Source organism: Nematolebias whitei, chromosome 22 (genome assembly GCF_014905685.2).
Source record: "Nematolebias whitei isolate Nwh7 chromosome 22, NemWhi1, whole genome shotgun sequence".
NCBI lineage: Eukaryota > Metazoa > Chordata > Actinopteri > Cyprinodontiformes > Rivulidae > Nematolebias > Nematolebias whitei.
In genome coordinates, this window is record NC_056519.1 from 22,143,578 (window position 1) to 22,165,659 (window position 22,082).

The window sequence follows — 22,082 nt, forward strand, 5'->3', positions numbered from 1 at the left end:
AGTTGCAATAATACAAATGACCATAAGAAGGTAGGTTCAAAAGTGGTTCAGTGTTGGACACAACCATCCACTGCTGCATGCAAAGCAACGGTGGAAGATAAATACAGTTCCATGACACCAATGACCACTAGATGGTGGTTCCAAGAAATATGCCTTGGTTTTTCATGAAAGAATGAATAGATGTTTATGTTTAAAGAGGTCAACATGGAAACACTTTGGTCATAGCTACACCTGGACTAGCTGTTAGCTTCTTTTTCTTTCGGCCTTTCCCCTTCACAGTTTGCCACAGTGAGTCCTCCATCTCTGTCCTCTGCATCTTCTGTCATCACTCAAACTACTTCCATGTCCTCTCTAACTGCATCTTCTCTGTCTTTTTCCTGGCAGCTGCATTTCTAACGTTCTTCTACCAATATACCCACTGTCCCTCCTCTGGACATGTCCAAACCATCTCAGTCTGATCTCTAACTTTATCTCCCAGTTGTTCAACCTGTGCTGTACCTCTGATGATCTCATTCCTAATCTTATCCATCCTTGTCACTCCTAAGGAGAACCTCAACATCTTCATTTCTGCCACTTCCAGTTCTTTCTCCTGTCTTTTTGTCCATGTCTCTGTCTCCAGACCATACGACATATCAGTTCTCGCCACTGTCTTGTAAACAGTGGTGGACTAGCTGTTAGCACGTTATTCAAATTATACCAGTAACTCTATGTCGCCAAACTGAGGTTGTTCAAAGATACAGTATCTGACATAAGTGCGCCATTTAGCCTTGAAGTAACGAAAATGATTCATCCACAACTCGTTTGGTGATTTGTTCACATGTAAAAATATAAATAAACACCCTTAACCTCCTAAGACCCAAACTCTTGCATATATGGATGCCAGGTTGTCCACATATGTGGATGCCAGCCGGGTCCTAGGAGGTTAACGAACGCCGTCCTTCAAGGTTCTTTCATGAGCCCTCAATGAGCTTGAGAACCCCGAGTAACAGGCAGAAACCAAGCTAAGGCTAACAACTAAGCTAACCTAACTTCCTATATTATTATTTTTTATGCTGCGGCTGAGTGGTTAGGGCAGTCGTCTTCCAATGTAAGAGTTAGGGGTTTGATTCCACCAGCAATCACATACTGTGTCGGGGCAAGACACTGAACCCCTCATCGCCTCCAATGTGTGTCCCATCAGTGTATGAATGTGATAAAGCACTGATTAGTCTTTGTATAGATTTAGAAGAGTGCTTTATGAATGGGTAAATGAGGGCACAGATTGTGTTATAAAGCACTTTGAGTATATAGAAAGGTGCTATATAAGTACAGTCCATTTACCGTTTATGTTTATGCTCATGATGTGTTTGAATGTGGTTACACATTTTTGTAACTAAATTCAAACACTTTGGAAAAAACGAACTTTTGCTTCAAAATGACAATCCACGACCACCAGGTGACATCACTTGCTGTGCTCCATCAACCAGTGGGTAGGTCACTTATGTGCAAAACTTTTCTCTTGATCCTAGTTCTTATTTTCTTATGAAAAGAGAAGTTTGTCTGAGTCAAATCCATAAAACATTTTAGTTGAACAGGTTGATTTAGCAACACTTGGTCTGCAGACTCATAGAAAGTTATACGTCCATTTTCCACGATGTAAACCTCCCTGGTTGTTATAAGTGTGTGTGTCAGTCCAACCCTTCATATGTTCAGAGTGAATTAACTTTTTATTCTTTGAATCCTCTAAAAATCCTTTCAGTATTAAAAGTAAACGGAAAAAGATTTAGAGGGCTGCCTGATGACAAATCCCAAGCGCCTTTCCGATTGACCCACACATACATGTACAACATCTTGACCTCCCCACGTTTACATTTATGGATGATTTTGAGATAATTTTATGAAATCAGGAAATAAAACGAGAGCTTGTCTGTACAGTATTTAACATGACTGTCCTTAGTTTTAGCATTGGCTGTGTTTTCATACGTTGGGGGGCTCAGCGGTTAGAGCTGTTGCCTCTCAGCAAGAAGGTCGCAGGATCAAATCTCGTCCGGGAGTCTTTCTGTGTGGAGTTTGCATGTCCTTTATGTGCATGTTAGGCTAATGGGTGACTCTAAATTGTCCCTAGGTGTGAGTGACAGGGTGAATGGTTGTTTGTCTCTTTGTGTCCCTGTGATGGACTGGAGACCTGTCCAGGTTGTCCCCCTCCTCTCGCACAGACTGCTGGATATGGGCACCAGTGACCCCCGTGACCCAAAAAGGAAGAAGTGGGTAAAGATAAAGGGTGGATGGATGTGTTTTCATAAGCTGCTCCTGTAACACAAAAATCCAAAGTGCTTGAATGCAGGACCTTATCTGGGCTTTACTTCCCTGTTCATACAAACATTTAATCTAAGAGTCAAAGGTTCATCTTGTTCTGCAGAACGGTACGAGTTTTTTGGAAGAAATCTAAAGAGTCTTCCTGAACCAAGAAACAAAATCCAGCTGCCCTTTATTAAAATGTTAGAGATAATTATTGTATTGTATGTATTCAGCGTTATGTGAAAATCCAGCAATCTTCACTTTTCATGTCTATTATCTTTTTACATTTTATACTTGTGTTAAAATGTGATTTAATTCTCCTCCAGATTTGATTCAAACACTTGGTTCACTGACAAAAGCTGCTCAGAACGAACAGTAGAAAAATATTTACATTAAATGCCATTGTGTTGGGCAGTGATGCTTACTGGAGCGTTTCAGTGTTTTAATTAAAACATTTACTGTAATTTCTGGACTATAAGCTGCTACTTTTTTCCCACGCTTTGTACAACGCAGCTTACACAATGCTGCTGCTATTTTATGTTTTTTGTTTTTAACGGGGTAACGGGCTTCATGCCGCCAAAACATTTAGCCTCGTCACACCTGGGTGCTCATATAGCTGTCAATACATGTCTCTCTTGGGGGGTGGGTCCTCATATGACTTGATGTATAAATAAAAAATTTAAAAAATCTGACCAATGAAATTACAGAACAGGTCACAATGGACCCAAGGCCGGATTAACCATATGGGCAACTGGGCAACTGCCCAGGGGCCCACGATCTCTAAGGGGCCCAGGGCAGTGAGGGCACAAGCAAAATATCTGGTTATTTCCTGCTTTACATGGAGCTCTGCGCTGCACACGGAGACTGCAGCGCTCCCGCAGCATTTGGGACGCCCCGCCTCCTCCCAGCGCAGCTGCTGCAGCTCTCATGGTTTTTCTTTGGTTGCACTGAGCGAGATGCTCGACTGCGCAACCTGTCAATCAATCCAGTAGGCATGTCAGCAACTGACCAATCGATGACCTCAGTGTGTCCCGAAGGTAAACGCCCCTTACCTGCTGACAATCTCATCAGGTTTTTTTTCTAGAACTTTATTGACAACACCAAACAGAACAATACAACCAAATATAAATACAAACTCGTGAAGGGTGTCATAACTACATTTCAAACAATAATGAAAGAGAAAAAAATAAACATAAAAAATTAAATAAATAAACAAAGGAGCGCAAAATTAGGAAAAACATTGTTTTAATTAAAACAAGTTTTTATCTGGTGTGAGATGATTTTTTGCAGTTTTGCAGTTTTTTAATCTACTTAATGAAGAATAGTATGACTTAAAATCGTTCATCAAGCAGGATGGAGGGATTATTATGTCTCCTCTTACTACAATGAATGTGATACTTTGCTATAAGTACAACTATATTTATGGCATCAGAGAAAGCTGAGCTTCAGTTATCCACATAAAGTAAAATGTCATCAGCATGAAAAGAAGGAATGTTAAGTTTGAGGTTAATCCAGTTTCTGATGTCTGACCAAACACTTTGTATTGACATAAAAAAATAAAAATGCTCGAGGGATTCATCTTCTGATTTACTGAAGACACACAAATCAACCTCAAATTTAAATCTTCTTTGCAGAAACATGGCTACAGGATATATCTTATTTATTATTTTAAAATGATTCTCCTTCACTTTAGGAGATTTTGGCCATTTGATAAATTTAGAATGAGCAAGTCATTATGGTTTTATGATTTATACTGGGAGGTTTCTTAAAGGAATCTTTGTTATAATCAGTAAATCCTTTGTTGCAAACATTCATTGATCATCTATTTCATTTGAAGTCAACTAAGTTAAAGTCATTTAATTTTAATGTGGGTGTCAAATCGTGACCTTTTAATATATAATATTTTTAATTAATTGAATCAACTGTTGGTCAGGTTATTTCTTGTTGTGCCATTAACTCTAAAATATTTACTGAATCAAGTGTTTACTTGTGTAGGTAAAACTAGATGTTTAACAACCGTAAAAAAAAACACCAGAATGCAGGAAATGGCATCTACTTTATTCCAAATGTTCTGGGGTAGGAAACCCCACCCCTTAGACTTTTAAGTATATTTACTGTATATTATGGTAATTTATTCTGCATTTTGCCAGATTATGGTGATTCTGGGGTCATGATGATAGGGCTCTTGAAGATTGTTGCCCAGGGTACAGCGAAGTATTAATCTGGCTCTGAGTGGACCAATGAAACCACCAATGAAACCAAGTTTCATTGGTGGTTTCATTGGTCCACTGTTCTCTCCTCCCCTCTCTGGGGGCACAACAAAGTATTTGCAGACAATTGAAATAAGTGTGACTCGTACATTAATGTGACACGCCAAGCTCGGTGGGAGGCTTGGATGACTGGCGGCGAGAAATCATTTACCAAAACTTTTATAAGTTTAAAGTTAAAAAAAAATTGTTTTGTGTGAATATATCATGCTACAATGTGAGCTTATACACAAGTGTGGCCTATATATGTACAAAAAAACTTAAAAAATTTAGTGGGCGTGGTTTATATTCGGGTGCGCTCAATAGTCTGGACTTTACGGTACATAGGCACACAATGTATGTAAAATAAAATGGTAATTAAATATTTACCATCTCTATTTTATACCAATAAAAACTGAACATCATGGTAATACTTACATTTATGATGACAGACAGTTTGCCCATCCCACTTAATATGTTGTACCATACACCTTTATAACAACGAGGAACAAAAAACAGACAGGCGAAAGAAGAGAAAGACAAAATGAGTCATATCAGTATTTAAATGCAATAAACTGAATTATCAAAGGTGTAGCATTGTATAGTAAATATTAGAGACGATCAAAACTAGAGTGGCCAACCATTGTGTCATGTTCTATGTTTACCTGTGTTGTGTATCTGCTTAAGTGATGTGCTATCCCTTCAGTTCTGATTGGCTGGTGGGACTTTAAAAGGAAGAAGCTCCACCTGCTAGATGGGCTTTGAGATGGAGAACCAGTAACCACCCGACATCAGACCAACACCTCAGGCCTCTCCTCTTTGCCCGTCGCTCATCTAGCAGGCGGAGCTTGTTCCTTTTAAAGTCCCATCAGCCAATCAGAACTGAAAAGAGATGGCACATCAGTTAAGAAGATAGATACCATAATTTCCGGACTATAAGCCACTACTTTTTTCACATGCTTTGAACCTCACGGCTTGTACAATGCAGCGGCTAATTTATGGATTTTTTGTTTTGTTTGACGAGCTAACGAGCTTCATGCCACAAAAACATTTAGCCTCGTCACACCCGGGCGCTCACAGAGCTGCCCAATACACGTTCTCTCGGGGGGTGGGTCCTCGTGACTCAGTGAGACTACCTGTATAAATAAAGATAAGAAAATATGACCAATGAAATTACCGAACAGCCCCCCCCCCACCCCCACATTATCTCTCTTTTTTAACCAGCCGTGTTACAGACACTGTTCAGAAATTTTTTTTTACTGTACTTACTTGTGTATGTTACCAAAAAGCCTACGTATTTAATAAAAAGTTTTTTTTTTTTTTAATCTTTATGTAAATAGCTCATGCTACAACATGGACACCCGCAGCTTATAGACAAGCATGGCCTACATGTACAAATTATTGTGATTGTTTTTAATTTAGTGGGCGTGGCTTATATTTGGGTGAGCTCAGTAGTTCGGAAATTACGATACTCATTTGTAAAAGTGACACAGGGGCACATTGGCTACCATTTCTTTCCACGTGTGTTGGCTCAGCTTACCAATGTCTTTAGCACGAGAAGCAACGGGCCTTCGCAGCTCTGTCACAAACTTCTTGGCATCCAGTCGGATTTCAATGACATTGTTCAACAGGGCGAAGAGAGGGGCCAGCGGGAACGAAGCCACGAAGAGAGAGACAAAACCGAACTGGATGACTGTGGGTGGAAACATAAATTCATGGTTAGAAAGTGATGGGAGTTGAACATTTCATTGAATGCTTTGACATACATACCTAATCAGAGCATTTACTGTATTTAGCATTTATGTTAGCAGTGAGAGTAGCTCATCTATTCAAAAACTTTCAGTCAAATCGAAGACATATTTGTCCATTTACAGTTTATTAAATTATACCACACATGGGCAAAATGAGGTCCATGAAGAAGAAGCAACCCTTGAGCTATCTAAATCTGACCAACAACACACACTTACAAAAAATAACATGCAGCATTCCAGTAATGGCCCTTGAGAAAAATTTTAAACAAGATCTGTACTGTCTTTTTATTAGTTTAGAAAACTGAGACACGTTTGTCTCAAATAAGCCTAAAAATTCCTTCAAACGTTCTCTGCCAAGTTTATAAGGTCAAAGGTTGTGCTGGAAAATAGATGAAGGATGATATGTAGAAAAAACAAAGATTATCTGTTGCGTTCTTTTAGCCGAAACATGTCTAAATTAACGGTCTCCGACGTTAGCTCACAGGCTCTATGTTTAGTATGCGAACAGAACATTTGTTGATATTTGACCAGACATGGGAACTACGCTAAAGTTGTTGCCGCTTGGAAAAAGAACTTAATGCAATTTCCCACAAGCTGATTACTGATCAGTTCACCTGCATCTTAATAACAGAAACTCGAGAAAGACACTGCAGTTTGCTCGACTGTGGCTGATGCATCGCTCCGATCACAGCGGTGGAACCTTAGCACTGTGGGAACAGGGATCTCCAACGAGCCGGAGACTGACGGCTTCACCTCGGGACACCGCACCGAGACAATGAGCGGACAGGAAGAGAAGACGACAACAGGGCGGCGAGAGCTACGGGGCAAGCTCAGAATAACCTCACTGTCTACCTGAGACGGGGTTGACGGGTCCGGCCCAGTCACACAAAGGAAAAACACACACACACCCCTACATGAACACCAGGACTCACAAATAGCCCAGAAACTGACAGACACATAAATGTCCAATTCAGTGCACGGAACTGTGTGGGCGTGTATATATTTGCATGTAGAGGGCAGACATTTCTAACATTCTGCCCTGTAGTAGCTTTCCACCCACCCCCTCAGTCTGTTGTCATCCTATAACAAATAAAGTTAGACATTTCAAGCTAAAAAGGTTAATAAAAAAAAAAAATCTTCATCTTTCAGTGTTTTTTTTAAAAATTATATTTATTCCTTGAACTCTGTAAGTGGCTTAGAGTTTAGAGCCGAACAAAGTTAGTTTTAAAATGTATAGATGTCTCTGTTGAGGTTTGTTTAAACTGTTGCTGAGCTTTGACTCTCACGAGTTACAGGGATCAAAGTTTTGAGCTGTGGAGCTGAATCAGCAGGCAGCCATCACCGAATGCTTGTTTCTACCTGCGCTTAGAATGTGCAATCGTCTCTTCAGGGGAAAACATGTTTTGTGGAAATCTAAGTATACCGCAACACTAAACAGCCAAGGAGGAAAGTCCTCAGGAAGAAAAGCAATTGTTGCATCCATCAGGTAACGGTTAGAAGGTCATTTCCAAACTACCTGAGGTCCATCAATCTATAGTTAAAGATGTCAATCTTGAGTGGACAACCCAGAAAACTCACCCCTAGGTCAGACTGTGTAATGCTCAGAGAAACTTTAAGCAACCAGGCGACTCAATTTTACATTCTACAGACTATAGTTTAACAGGTCAAGACAGTGACGTTTTAAAGACACTGTACCAAAAGTGTTGTGAATCATCACTTAAGCATGGTGGTATAAGGGTGATGATTTGGGCTTGTTATGCAGCTGCAGGACCGGTGTTAGAGCTGTCATTTCTAATTATTAAGTATTACTAAGTATGATGCCATGACTATCCAACTTTAAGACCTGGTGCACTCAGTTTATTTGTTGATGATTTTAAAATCATAAAATTAAAAGGTGTACTTTGTTCACATGCTCCACTTTTTTCTCTCTCTCTCTCTGGTAAAATGAGTGTCACAGTCAGTAAAAGCATATCTAAAAATATTCCAAATTAATAGTTACAGTAAAGAAATGCTATGTTTGAACTAAACAGACTTATTATTCTTGGAGAGAAAAAGCTTTAATTGACTTTTGTATTTCAAGTGTTTATGTATTGTGGGTTCTGACTGGCATGGACATATTGTGCTCCTGTATACTGTGCACTTTTGTCTGACTAATGGAAAATAACCAGATATAAATAAAGATCTATTGGGGACAGAGTATGTATTTTCCTGATCTCTTCCCTCACATGCGGTGCCTTTAATTTTGTGAAATAAATCTAAAAAAAATGCTGTGCATGAAGGAAAACTACAGTGGCCCTAAGGTGTAAATGAACATCATTTGAAAAAACGGAATTACATTTGAAAAAACGGAATTGCATTAAGCCAAAGCGGAAGTGGCCAAAGCGGAAGTGGCCGAAACCACATTAGAAAAAACAGAATTACATATGAAAAAACGGAATAACATTAGAAAAAACGGAATTACATTAAGCTAAAACAGAAGTGGCTGAAGCAGAAGTGGCCCAAATCGCATTGGAAAAAACGGAACTGCATTGGAAAAAACTGAATCACATTTGAAAAAAACGGAATGACATTAGAAAAAACAGAATTGCATTTGAAAAAAACAGAATCACATTTGAAAAAACAGAATTGGATTAGAAAAAAATGGAATTACATTAAGCCAAAGCGGAAGTGGCCAAAATCACATTAGAAAAAAACAGAATAATTTAAAAAAACAGAATCACATTTGAAAAAACGGAATTACATTAAGCAAAACAGGAAGTTTTTTTTTTATATATATATATATTATTAACATCATTATTATTATTATTTATTCATTATTAAATGTATTTTTATTATTTATTCATTTTTATATTTCAAATGTGATTATTTATTTTTTTTCAAATGCAATTATGTTTTTTCAAATATAATTCCGTTTTTTTCAAACGTAATTCCGTTATTTCAAATGCAATTACGTTATTTCAAATGTAATTTCATTTTTTTCAAATGTTGTTCATTTGCACCTTAGGGCCACTGTAGAAAACAGCCTAAATGAATTTGGAAAAGAGGTTAATAACCCAACATAAAAACAAACCATTATGAATTGGTAAGCTGTTCAATCTGAGTGTGCATGTGTTCATGGGAGTGGCGGTATGTGTCCTTGAATGTACACTCACTCATCTCCATGTATTCTGGTGTGAGGCCATCAGACGGAGCCAGAGCGTAGTCCAGGTTCCACTGCTGTGGAGGTCTCTCCTCTTCCTTCTCCTTCGGTTTGGTATTTTTGTCCTTCAGCGAACGAATCAGCTTCTTCAATTTCCTGTTACGGTGGAGCAAGAGATGAAGATGGTAAAGACAAACCAAGATAACATAAATCACTAATGCTCGTGGAGGTTCTCAGTCTTTCAGGATATTTTTATCCTTGCAAGTTCAAACAAGGACAAATGAGGCTTCATGTACAATTTGCATAGATTTTCACCGAAACATGCTTAAATAGCAAAAAATATAAATAAATAATACAGTTGTGTAAATGATAAGTATGCATGAAACCAAGCACTACATGTTTTACATCCTGATCAGCGTGGAATCGAGCGCAGGAGACTCCTCTGTTGGTGCCGCAATTTAAATATGCTCCATGTGTGAATCAACAGGGCCACACTTCTGAGGCTGAGGCGAAACAACTTTTTGATACGATTCTACCACAATAACAAGCGGCATGTCAATATCCCCCATTGCTGAGAGATTTGAACAGTGAACGTTTGTAATTTATGATAGGAGTGCTTTTCTGGACTGGACCTGAACAGAGAATGAAGTAAACCTTAATGTTTTTGGTGCAAGATATTCAAGTGGGTAGTTGTTACACTGTCTATAAGAACAGACGTAGTTTTTGTTTTCTTGTTCGAGGCAGTGCAGAGTCACAGATCCTGGAGTGGAGGCAGCAATTTTATCCACCACAAGGTGCATTGCCTGAGCTAGAGGGTGGCCATTGGTGGCCTTGGGCACCACAGAATAATCTTCAGCCACCCCACTGATTACCCCAATCATTTGAGGAAACTATTTTTAATCAATATAAAACTAGAAAGCATAATTTGCTCAAATGATAAGGGTAGTCAGTTTAAATATACAGTGGCCATCTTGGGTTTTGACGTATCAACCCAGTTTGCGAAAGGACCCTTTCTTACACTGAGCTGTAGCAAAACACCAAAATTAAAGTCAGTGCCTCAACTATTTTTCAAACTATTGCACTCGCAACATTCAAAAACAGACGGATGGACAAAGGGTATTTCCAATTCCCCCTTTTCACTACGGAGCAATAAACCACATTGATGCAGCATGTTTGTGCTATAGTCACATGTATCAAAAAGCCCACTGCACTCTTAGTATTTCTCTGAAGACCTCACAAGACCTTGCAAAGACCATCCACATTCAGATGCACTGGAGAAATGTCAAAAATAATTAATGCAAACTGTTCTGTTACCTTGCATTCCCAATACTTTCCCAGGCCACTGAGATGTTGCTACCATGATGATAAATCACTACGACCTTGCTACAAAAGTTCTGTTCATGCTCAGAACCATCAAGAACCTATCATGCTCCATGACACATAATGGGGACAACAATGTGTTTCTCATACACACCTGAAGACCTCACAAAGACCCTGTAAACACCATGCACTGATGGTAGACCCAAACTATAACCAGTTGATTGCAAAAGGGAGCAAGCCAACAAGTTAAATGATAGTGGTAAAAAGTCAATGAGCTGAAAATTGGACTCTTGTACAGTTGTCAGCAAGCATACACTTCCTTCTGATTAATGATGTAGGCTAATTGTCCAAAAGGTTGACCTTTTATGGCAAAATTTGCAACAATAATGCAGAGCAGACCAAAGTATTGTTTGTTCTGTTGTTAGATTGGCTTAGGTATTCACAGCAGTGCTATAAAGGAAACAGTTTAATGGAAACCATTCAGTCTAACAACCAGAGGCAGACTGTTTTCTAAAGAAATGTGACAGGAAGAGACTGGCTGGCATGCTCAACTGAAAACAGATCTTTGTGATGAAAACAGACTCCCCTGGGGAAACGAAGAGAGAGTTTACAAGTGTGTTTCTTGGAGAACATGTTCTGATTTGAACGATCCTGTAAAATGTGACTGCCTGAAAGTGTACCCACTGTGAAAAACATCCAAATATTCATCAACAGTGTTTGTAAGGTTTTGTGTACGGTGTGCAGGTGATAATCCAAGGCCTCTTAAGAGGCTGTTACACAGTATATAGCATCAGTGTACGCCAAAGTATGAAAAAAATGGCAAACTCGCTGGAGTAAGTTGCATAATTAAGTGTACGTTTTGAATAAGTAACCAGCATGCTAATATACTATGATATAAGTTGTCGTACGTTGATGCCATACAAGAATTTTATACATACACAAACGTTTAAGTGTATGCCAATGAGTTGATAAGTTAGGCACAAGTTATAGTTATGCAACAAGTAAGTTATGCACATTAGAGATTAAAGTTGACCCACGTTGGAGCCAGTTAGGCAAGTGTGTAGCATATGCGTAATTTTCTAACCTGTGATCAATTTACTCCTAACATACCTGTAACTTTTATCAGACGTCCCCATTAGGTATACTGACAGGCAACATATAGCTAACAACCCTGGACCTTACTGAACGTGTTTACATTTTAAGGCCATGTCACACAGTAACGTATAGCATCAGTGTATGCCAGTGAATAAAAAATAATAATAAAGAAAAGAAACACGCTGATGTAAGTCGCATAAATTAGGGGTCAGTTCTGAATAAGTTACCAGCATGCTGATATACGATGGCCGCCAATAATTTCATTCATGACCAAAATTTGCAGCATATCTGGACATGTTTCTATAAGTATGTGACAGGTAAATTATGCATAAGTTCACACGTTACCCAAAAGTTACTATCCATCCATCCATCCAGCCATCCATCCATCCATCCATCATTCTTTTAGGATCACAGGAGTCTCTGGAGCCCATACCCAGCAGTCAATGTGCGAGAGGCGTGGACACCCTGGACAGGTCTCCAGTCCATCACAGGGACAAACCACCATTCACTCTTCAAGATTCATGCTCAATAATCAATATTTAGATTATTGAGCATGAACCGTAATGTCTTGAACCACTGTGGCTGCCTGGGAGGAGTCGATGGGGGAGGGGGAGCCTCCCAGAAACCATTCGTTCAACTTTTATTTAACCATCTCATCACCACCAAACTGGTTGGTCTACTATGGGAGTGTGTTGAATGTGAGGAAACAGTTTATTTGTGGCTCCTCAGATTGATGAAGTCCTTTGGATGAAGGACAAAACGTCTCAACAAAAAAATAAACTGTCCAGATGACCTGACTGAGCCTCCAGTGAAGGAGAGGGCATGCACCATAGACCGTCTTAGCACCAACAAAACTGTTTTTTTTTTTTTCCACTTTAGAGTAAGCTGTTGGGGGAGAAGCCATTTTGTTTGGTGTTTCTCCAGACTGATGAAGCCTTCTGGATGGAAGGCGAAACATCTCAGCACAAAAAAGAAACCGTTCAGATGACCTGACTCAACATTGTTGGATTTTTTACCTGGATTATTGAGCATTGACTTTGCTGACCTAGCTGAACCTTGTTGAACCATTCACTCTCTCACTCACACCATAGGACAATTTAGAGTTAACTGGCAACCTCCTCTCTGAGAGGCGGCAGCTCTACCATCTGCACCACATGCCACCCCATAAGTTATTAATAAGTTGATATATTTCAAAAACCAGCTGGACAACTGTGAGAGGCAGATCTCTGCACCCCCAGTCATTAATCTTGCATTGATCCACATGCAAACAGCACGGTGTTGCAGTTGATAGAGCTGCTGCCTCTCAGCGAGCAGGTCGACCCGGCTCAAATCCCAGCTGTGGCCTTTCTGGGTGGCGTTTGCATGTTCTCTCAATGTATGCATGGGTTTTCTCTGGGTACTCTGGTTTCCTCCCACAAACCAAAAACATGCATGTTAGGCTGATTGGTAACTCTAAATTGTCCCTAGGTATGAGTGAGAGAGTGAATGGTTTGTCTCATTTATCTCTATGTGTCCCTGTGATAGACTGGAGACCTGTCCAGGGTGTCCCCCACCTCTCGCATTGTGATGGCTGGACATGGGCACTGGTGATGCCCTCAACCCAAAAAGGAAGAAGCGGGTAAAAGTTGATGGATGGATGATTCACATGCCTCAGAAGAAATCAAACAAATCTGTGATCAAGAAAACTAGAGCAAGACCCTCCATCTCTGTGGTGATAGTTTAGGACCTCTGCACCCCCATGGATCCAGCAGGAGGGATGAGCTGCTCATCATTTATACCCTATTTACAACTGAACCCCAAGGCAGTGGCAAACATGCTGGTAGCAAGTTATAAACACGTGTCAGAGCAGACTGTTCACTCATTATTAACACAACAGCAAAAAAAGAGAGAAGTATTTCAGCAGATGGAATTGACTATGTATGAAGGAAACTGTCTCAGAACTTTTCAGACCCTACTTTTTAAAGACATTTTGCTTTCTATGACCCACTATAGGCTGTAGCCGTTTGTTTTGCTCTTTAAGTGTGGGAGCTCTGAATGACGTCCCAGTGAACTTTCCACAGACGTGAATCCTCTCTCGGAGGATGTGTAGGCCCAGCACCACCCGCCTCTGGTGATCTGGAGACTACACCTCCAAGATCTGTGCTCTGTGGAAACTACAGCTCCTGGGAACCTGCTGCTATTGCTAACATCATATTTAAAGCTATGACACAATTTTTGCTGTTTCTTCATTTGTTGCTCCATCAAATAGTTACCAGTAGTTAGTGCCCTTAGCCCTGACATCAGTCACAGAAACCAGTATAGAGAAAAGGGCATATTTCTAAGCTAGCTATACAAGGACCTCTTGTTCAACGTTTCTCGAGCTTAAAAAGGCTTTCTTAAAAATTAGGTTTAAAGTACAACCATGTACATAGTGTTTATTTACTCCAATATGCTTTCCAGGAAAGAGTTGTCCATGCCTGGCAATGGACCTTTATTTAGCTAGCTATTAGCTTAGCCTGGATGAAGACGTGTCCTTCTTTTGTTTGTCTAAAAAAAATCTCGTATTGACAGCACTTGTTCTAGAAATGTTTTCATCCATATGGAAATACCAAAAATAACCCAAGACGTTGTAGTAACTGGGACACACCTGTAAGAGGCGCTGTCACACAGCCACAAAAATGCATCAAAATAGGAACCAAGGTAAGCAGCTGGGTAACAAAACACAATGAGCTCTAGAATACATAGAATAAAGTGTCAGTGGTGGTTTTTATTGATTATAAAACTCGAGTAAAACATGTATGGTGGTTTATCATTGAAGCAGCAGAGTATCATGGGCCTGAGCGGAGACATCATGTGCATGGTGGTCGCTTATTCATGAAAAATGGTCTACATGTACCAACGTGGATTGGTCCTCACGACTGGCCACACTGGCCTCATGCAGCATTGTCATGGACAATACCTAGTGCAGATTGTGATACCCATGGCAACAGTTTCTGTTGTGGCCAGTGCTGGGGTAAAAACCATTGTGAGGTTGTAATAGAGCAACTCAGGAACATAGAAGATAAAAGGAAAAATAATATTTTACAAGGACAAGCAACATGGAAATGTCCATCCATCCATTATCTTTACCCGCTTCTTCCTTTTTGGGTCACAGTGGTCACTGGTGCCCATGTCCAGCCATCACTGTGCAAGAGGCGGGGGACACCATGGACAGGTCTCCAGTCCATCACAGGAACACGTAGAGACAAACGAGACAAACAACCATTCACTCTCTCATGTCTAGGAACAATTTAGAGTTACCAATCAGCCTAACATGCATGTTTTTGGTCTGTGGGAGGAAACTGGAGTACTCAGAGAAAACCCAGACATGCATGTAAAAGAACATGCCAACTCCACCCAAAATGGCCCCCCAGTCAAGAGTCAATCCAGCAAACTTCACGCTGAGAGGTAGCAGCTCTACCAACTGAGCCACATAGAAATATGATTTCCTATACGCCAGTGCAGTATTTCCAAATTTGCAACAATCCAAGCACATTCTGATAGGTGGTGTGGAGCATAGCATGGTCATTATCCAATATGAAGAGAGCCATATCTTGAGAAAATGGCTTCCATAGCCATCCCTACAGTGTAGTCATGATTGGATCTTTTGTTTAGGAGGATTAAACTGAATGTAGCTTGTCTTGGTTTTTGGTATGAACAGCTTGCTATGTTAGCGTCACAGCTCACTCACATCATACTGCACAAGTAAAATCTGATCCTTTGTGCAAAAAAAAAAAGAAAAAAAAAGTGTTTTCTACATTTAGAAAAAAAGAAGGCTTTTATGGTCGCACTTTAACCTGCGTGCAGCTCTCACATTGACCCAAAGAATGTGACTGAAGTTTCACTGTTGCCACCCAGGTGTGACAATTTTTCAAGGTTATCAGTAAATGATGGTTGTATGTGTCACAAATTGCTGTTCCCTCAAGAAAGAACCTTGATGTGACCAATCACATGGGTCAGGGGGTTAACTTGTCTTGAAAGCAACAGTAACAATGCTGCCTGTGGCCTTAAGCTGACCTGACCTCTGACCAGGGGTGATGGCTTGTAAAAACCAAACTATTATTAGACATATTGGAGTACCACTGCCCAGACATAGAAACATGTGAAAAGAATCCTACAAGTGCTAAGCACTGATATATTATTATTAGTAACTAGACACAGGAACATAATGAGGAAGTTGAAGCCAAAACTTTATACAAGCCTCCATATAGGCTGGCTACAGTTTAAGTCCATGTATGTTAAAATGTTCTGTCCATCATATTTACAAAGTATGTTGATGGGTTAAAGCTGTTATGTCCCTACAATAAAAAAATTACCATTTTTTGATTGTCGCCATCTGGGTGAAACCTGTATGTGGCACAGTGGTTAGAACTGTTGCCTCTTAGAAAGAAGGTTGCAGGATGGTTTCCCAGCCTGGGGCCTTGCAGGTGGCGTTTGCATGTTCTTTATGTGCATGCGTGGGCTTTCTTTGGGTACTCCGGTTTCACAGACTAAAACCATGCATGTTAGGCTAACTGTGACCACGAGAGGCAAAGTAGATGAAGAAAATGGATGAAGGTTTAGATGGATCCCATTTTCTGTTGGCTGTTTTTCTAGATTTTTGAATATCAAAAAGACAATTCAACTTACGGTATGCCAATCTCAAAGATGTTGTTCTGGATTAGCTGCTTCCCCAGCATGATGATGCTGAGCTGAATGCACAACTCGATGAGGCAGCCTCCTGGAGCACACTAAGGAAAAAGCAAAAACAAATACACTGAAACCACTCCTGCATTCAGGATCACTTTAGATATTTTGGCTAATCATTAAAAAAGAGGCAGAAACTGAAGATAAAAAAAACAAACAAACCTCTTCCATGCGATAATTATTAAAGACATACACGTAATTGCCAGGTCGACCTGCAAACCTGAAATAAACACAACCAAAACTAAAACTTTTTAAAACATAATTTTCACATTTGTGTTTTTTTTTTTAGATCAGCTGTCTGTGGCTGCCATGTTGCACTGAAGTACCTCCAAAAGTTAATCAGCTGTCATTCAGCAGATAATTAGATATTTTTATTTTGGGCTCTTTCTAACACAAAATGAACATTTACTCCATTACCGTACTTTTCGCTGTATAAGTCGCAGTTTTTTACATAAATTAGCATGCCTGCGACTTCCATATTTATCTTTTTCCCCCCGTATTTATAAACCAATTTTTGGCTGAGATCTGACTATTTCATTCATTTTGACATGGAAAATATTGAACACTACCATCTTCAGCCACTAGAGGGCGATCGACTAATATGGCAAAGCAAGTGTCTCATTAATAGGTAAAAGTGGCTATTAATGAGACATGTGGCTTGCCATACAAAACCACCTTCGTCTCGCTCCGGAACTCCTGGAGTAAACATCAAGTCAGAAATGCAGCTGATTTGACCATTAACGTGCATTTATTAAGGAAAAGTTCAACTGAGACACACTTCTGCTATAACTTCGAGCAAACAAATAATTGTTTTTTTAAGTGTTATTCATGTTAAATTCTTGTTAAAGTCCTCCTGTGCATGCTCCCGTGGCCACCATTTGGCAGCCAATTGATTTTTGGCACAACACCAGCCCACATTTTGGGGTTGTCAGCGGTGACGCATAATAGATGCAACGTATATGGCGAAGCGACGTATTTATGTTTTTTCCAATTTATTAGACATATTTGGACTGATGCGACTGATGCGACTTATACGACGGTGCAACTTTTTGGCGGCAAGTACGGTAGAAACAATAAATATCAATAATCCTGTTTGAAAACAAAAACAAATATTCATACAGCTGAAATTATCTTATTTTATCTTAGCTACTAACAACTATAGCATGTATAGTTCCCACTTCATAAAATGTTCCTGGATGCAAGTCTTACCGTCCCTTGAAGAAAGCAACATAAAAGATAGGCGCGTAGGCATTCATAAACTTGAGTAAGAAGGCTTTCAGGATGAGGCGTTCTTCAAAGTTGGTTTCTGTTTTAGGAATCTCTGAAAAATAATTGATGTGAAAATATAAGTGTTGCTTTAATGATGTTTGAGAGTGCTGCAGAATAAAATACAAGTTAATGCATTTATTATGTATCATAGTTTTATAACATTCAGTGAGCTGGGACTAAGTGAGGACACTAAAACTTTTCTCATTTCTGCTTTATCCATCCATACCAGCCCCTGTAAATGTTGGTGAAACCTTCTGGGATGACTGATGGGACAGTTGGTGCATGAATACATCAAAGTTTTATCAGATTATCCAGCAAAAAGTAGAAAGTTTTTTTCCCAACACATACAGAAAATGGCACGCAAATGATTACGTGGTAAAAATTAGAACACTTGTGTATGTATGTGTGTGCTTTCTTTTCTTTTTTTGTGTGCCTATATTAATGTTTCTTTAATGTTCCTTTGACATGCATAATGTAATTACTTTCAAATCAAATTTGATTTTTTTATTGATTGCCCCTGTTATTGCTGATAACAGATGAAATCTTGAGTAGGAATGTTAGAAGACCACTAGTTCGGTAGTTTACAGTACTACTTGGTGGCTGTTGGGTAAATGAAATATAATAGAGAAGTCACTTCTGACAGCTAATTTGCAAAACTGTATTCCATTTTTATTCAGAAATCTGATTTTTATGCTCCGACTTCAGAAAAAATAACTGCAACATCCCTTAAAAACTCAAAAACTCTGAGATTCCTAACCAGCTCTGACCTCAAAATCCAATTGTGCATGAAAAGCTGTGACAGCTGCAGGAATAACTTTACTTTCACTTTTGTTAGGGATCAGTAGTTGTAAATCAGTTATCCAGCCACACATATTACTGTCTATTCACCACTTGTGAACATGTTGCTACATGATGAATGTACAGAATGCAGAGAAATCCATTATCAACTTGTACTGCTAGCAGTATTTAACCTGCTCTCTAAGCACAACCATTAGCAAATCCTACTGGTTTTCCAACTTGCAACTTGAATGCATTAAGATTGGGTCTAATGTCACTCCCAGATTCAAGTTCTGACTTCTAAGATGAATGAAACTCAGCATAAGACAGACAGAACAGGGTTAGCGTACCATAAAGAGTAAAACAGAACCTATACTTGGTATGGTAGAAATGTATAAAAATATCCTACAATGTCAGCATAAAGTTGAGTGCAAATTGGACAGTTCTTCAAGCAAATAGCCATCTCAGTATGATGGAGGGGTGTGAGTACCCCAATCTTACTGGGGACTTCAGTCTCTGCTAAAGGGAAAACTGGTCTCTGGTGCAATTAAACTAAATGAGAGTCAAACACCTTGATAGAACATCAGCAGAAGAGGGGAACCACTTCACTTAGAAAAGGTAAACTAAGGAACCTACCCAGGGCTTTATGAGTGAGGTGAATGGGAATAGTGGTTGCTAGTGGCCACCTGGTACCAAGGCTTAGCCCACATTTACTACATGGGTCCACCACTTGAAGGAAAAAATGAAATTGGGTGTGAGTTGAGTAGTCAGGATGGGGGTCTACAAAAAATTGATCCAGTGATGTAAACTGGCTTTTAAGATGTGGTTCACTGATAATAAAGGAGCCTTAGCTGGTGTGTGGGTTTGACCAATATCAATTTTACAGTAGTTGGTCCTAACATCACACACATTAGTTCTGGAACGGCAGCACGGTGGCGCAACTGGTAGAGCTGCTGCCTCTCAGCGAGCAGGTCCCTGGTTCAAACCCCGGTCCAGGGGCCTTTCTGGGTGGAGTTTGCATGTTCTCTCCGTGCATGCGTGGGTTTTCTCCGGGTACTCCGGTTTCCTCCCACAGACCAAAAACATGCATGTTAGGCTGATTGGTAACTCTAAATTGTCCCTAGGTGTGAGTGAGAGAGTGAATGGTTGTTTGTCTCGTTTGTCTCTATGTGGCCCTGTGATGGACTTGCGACCCGTCCAGGGTGTACCCCGCCCCTCGCACAGTGATTGCTGGACATGGGCGCCAGCGACCCCCGTGACCCAAAATGGAATAAGCGGGTAAAGAAAATGGATGGATGGATGGATAGTTCTGGAACCAAACTCCTGAAGAAGGGCTGTACTCCCTTATACTCCAGAGTTGTCCAGGAACCTATGTGATTACATAGCACAGTTATATAGTTCAGATTATACAAACAACTTTTGAAGTCTCTGGATGGTGTCCTGGAAATGAGATTGTTTTGTGTTTTCATTGTTCTCCTAAGAGACTTCAAGTGGGTAATGATGGAGACACCTGGAGAAATGTGTCTGAAAGGCCTTTCTCGTCTGAATCCGATGTCTCAGACTTGGGTTGTTGTGTGCCATTGAAGGATTGGTTTGGGAATCTCTTGAATTTAGTTGACTTGAGACCACCAAGAAAACATTATCTATAAACTCAAGGGAAGATTCAAAATAGCTTCCAGGCCATTCAGTGTCACGAATTGGTACAGGGTGGTAAACAGAGGAGAAGGTCCCAATTTTTTTAAAAAGGTGGTAGTTTCCTTGTAGTTAAAGGCTATACTGCAACTATCAAGCAATCACACTGCTCAACCTCCCAAACTATGCACAAGGTTGTTTGACTTTAACCAACTGCTACAGCAAGAATGCAGGAAAAGCAGATAGGCTTTTGTCCAGACAATGAAGAAGTGAACCATCCATCCATCCATCCATTATCTTTACTCGCTTATTCCATTTTGGGTCACGTGGGTCGCTGGTGCCCATGTCCAGCAATCACTGTGCGAGGGGCGGGGTACACCCTGGATGGGTCGCAAGTCCATCACAGGGCTGAAGAAGTGAACCATATATAATTATTTTTGAGTTACTAAGAGGATATCCAATTTTGGTTGTCCAGCCCATGTGTGCTTGAAGGACTCATAGAAGGTCACAACTATGCCACCAGATAGATTTTATAAGGTGTGCTGCAAAAGTCACTTTTGGATGCTATTTGGTCCCTGTATGGCCAAACTAAGAGCTGTAGTTGCATCCTTGGCAAAAATAAATAAATAAATGAAGCTAATTTATGATGCAGGTTGGACTCCTCAAGGGCTGCTCCTTATCACTGACTGTAAGTAGTCATGGTAAGGAACTTGAGGTACAGTCATATTCCAAGGGGAGGGTGTCTGTTTTGAGATCCTTAGGGTTTCATCTTTACTTTTTGTAGATGATGGCCATCACCTTCAGTGTGCACTTGGTGTTTTGGAACTGAACAAAAAAGTTGAGATGAAAGTCATCTCCTCAAAACCTGAGGCTATGGTTCATGACGGAAAAATGATGAAATGCTCTCTCTGGGTTGGGGTGTGTCTCTTAAGTGGAGGAGTTTAGTATCTTGATGTCATATTCAAGAATGATTGTAAGGCGTGTGAGATGGGCAGACAGATTACGGCTTCGGCACTGGCGATGTGGAAGAAGTCAAAGGGGACATTCTCTATTTTCTGGTCTACAGTCACCTACAATCAGGAGACTCTGACAGAGAGAAGAAAATCACAGATAGATAAAATGAGATTCCGTCAGAGGGTATCTGGGCTGAACCTTAAAAGCTTGGGGATTTAAGAGAGGTTCAGAAAAAAGCTGCTGCTTTTGTACAACAAAGAAAGTCAGCTGAGGAGGTTCTGGCACTTGATCAGGATTCTCCCGTGCCTCCTTCTGGAGATTTTCATCACATACAGCAAGGAGACCCTGAGACACTCAGAACCCACCGACAGATCCCATTTTCATTCTGAGTCTTGCTAAGGAAGGGGTTTCCCTCTTGGACCTGTTGCTTCCGCAACTAAATTATGGAAAAAAGAATGAAAATAAATGGATGGAACTTTTGCAATTGTATTTTTGACACAAATAAAACCTCTACTAGCTTCTGAGCCTTAACCTCCTAGGACCTGGCATCCACATATGCAAGAGTTCGGGTCTTAGGAGGTTAATATTTTTTCTGCATTCCAGTGGATCCTTATCAAATATATTTAAATTGGTATTTGTATTTTTGCACAACCCTTAGCAAATAGTGTGCATTTCCAAAAAATATTAAACCATTCCTTTCTATTTTGCAGGTAGTAAAGAAACAAAAAGACTGCACATATCATATTATAGATTCGTATAGTATAGAATAGTATAGAATAGAATAGTATAGCATAGTATAGCATAGTATAGTATAGTATAGTATAGTATAGTATAGTATAGTATAGTATAGTATAGCATAGCATAGCATAGCATAGCATAGTATAGTATAGTATAGCATAGTATAGTATAGTATAGCAT

The 22,082-nt window shown here is 39.9% G+C and overlaps 1 protein-coding gene across 1 annotated transcript in view; it reads right to left on the reverse strand.

The window, feature by feature from the left end:
- Positions 1-16,626: 16,626 nt before the first annotated feature.
- The window catches only part of LOC119428537 (anoctamin-1), a 65,350-nt gene continuing 59,894 nt past the window's right edge, over positions 16,627-22,082 (reverse strand). Inside the window, exons 18-20 of the mRNA XM_037696220.1 lie at positions 17,742-17,853; positions 16,695-16,752; positions 16,627-16,644 (exon numbers count right to left, since the gene is read on the reverse strand). Coding sequence (XP_037552148.1) covers positions 16,627-16,644; positions 16,695-16,752; positions 17,742-17,853 — 188 coding nt within the window. The remainder of the gene's footprint in view (positions 16,645-16,694; positions 16,753-17,741; positions 17,854-22,082) is intronic.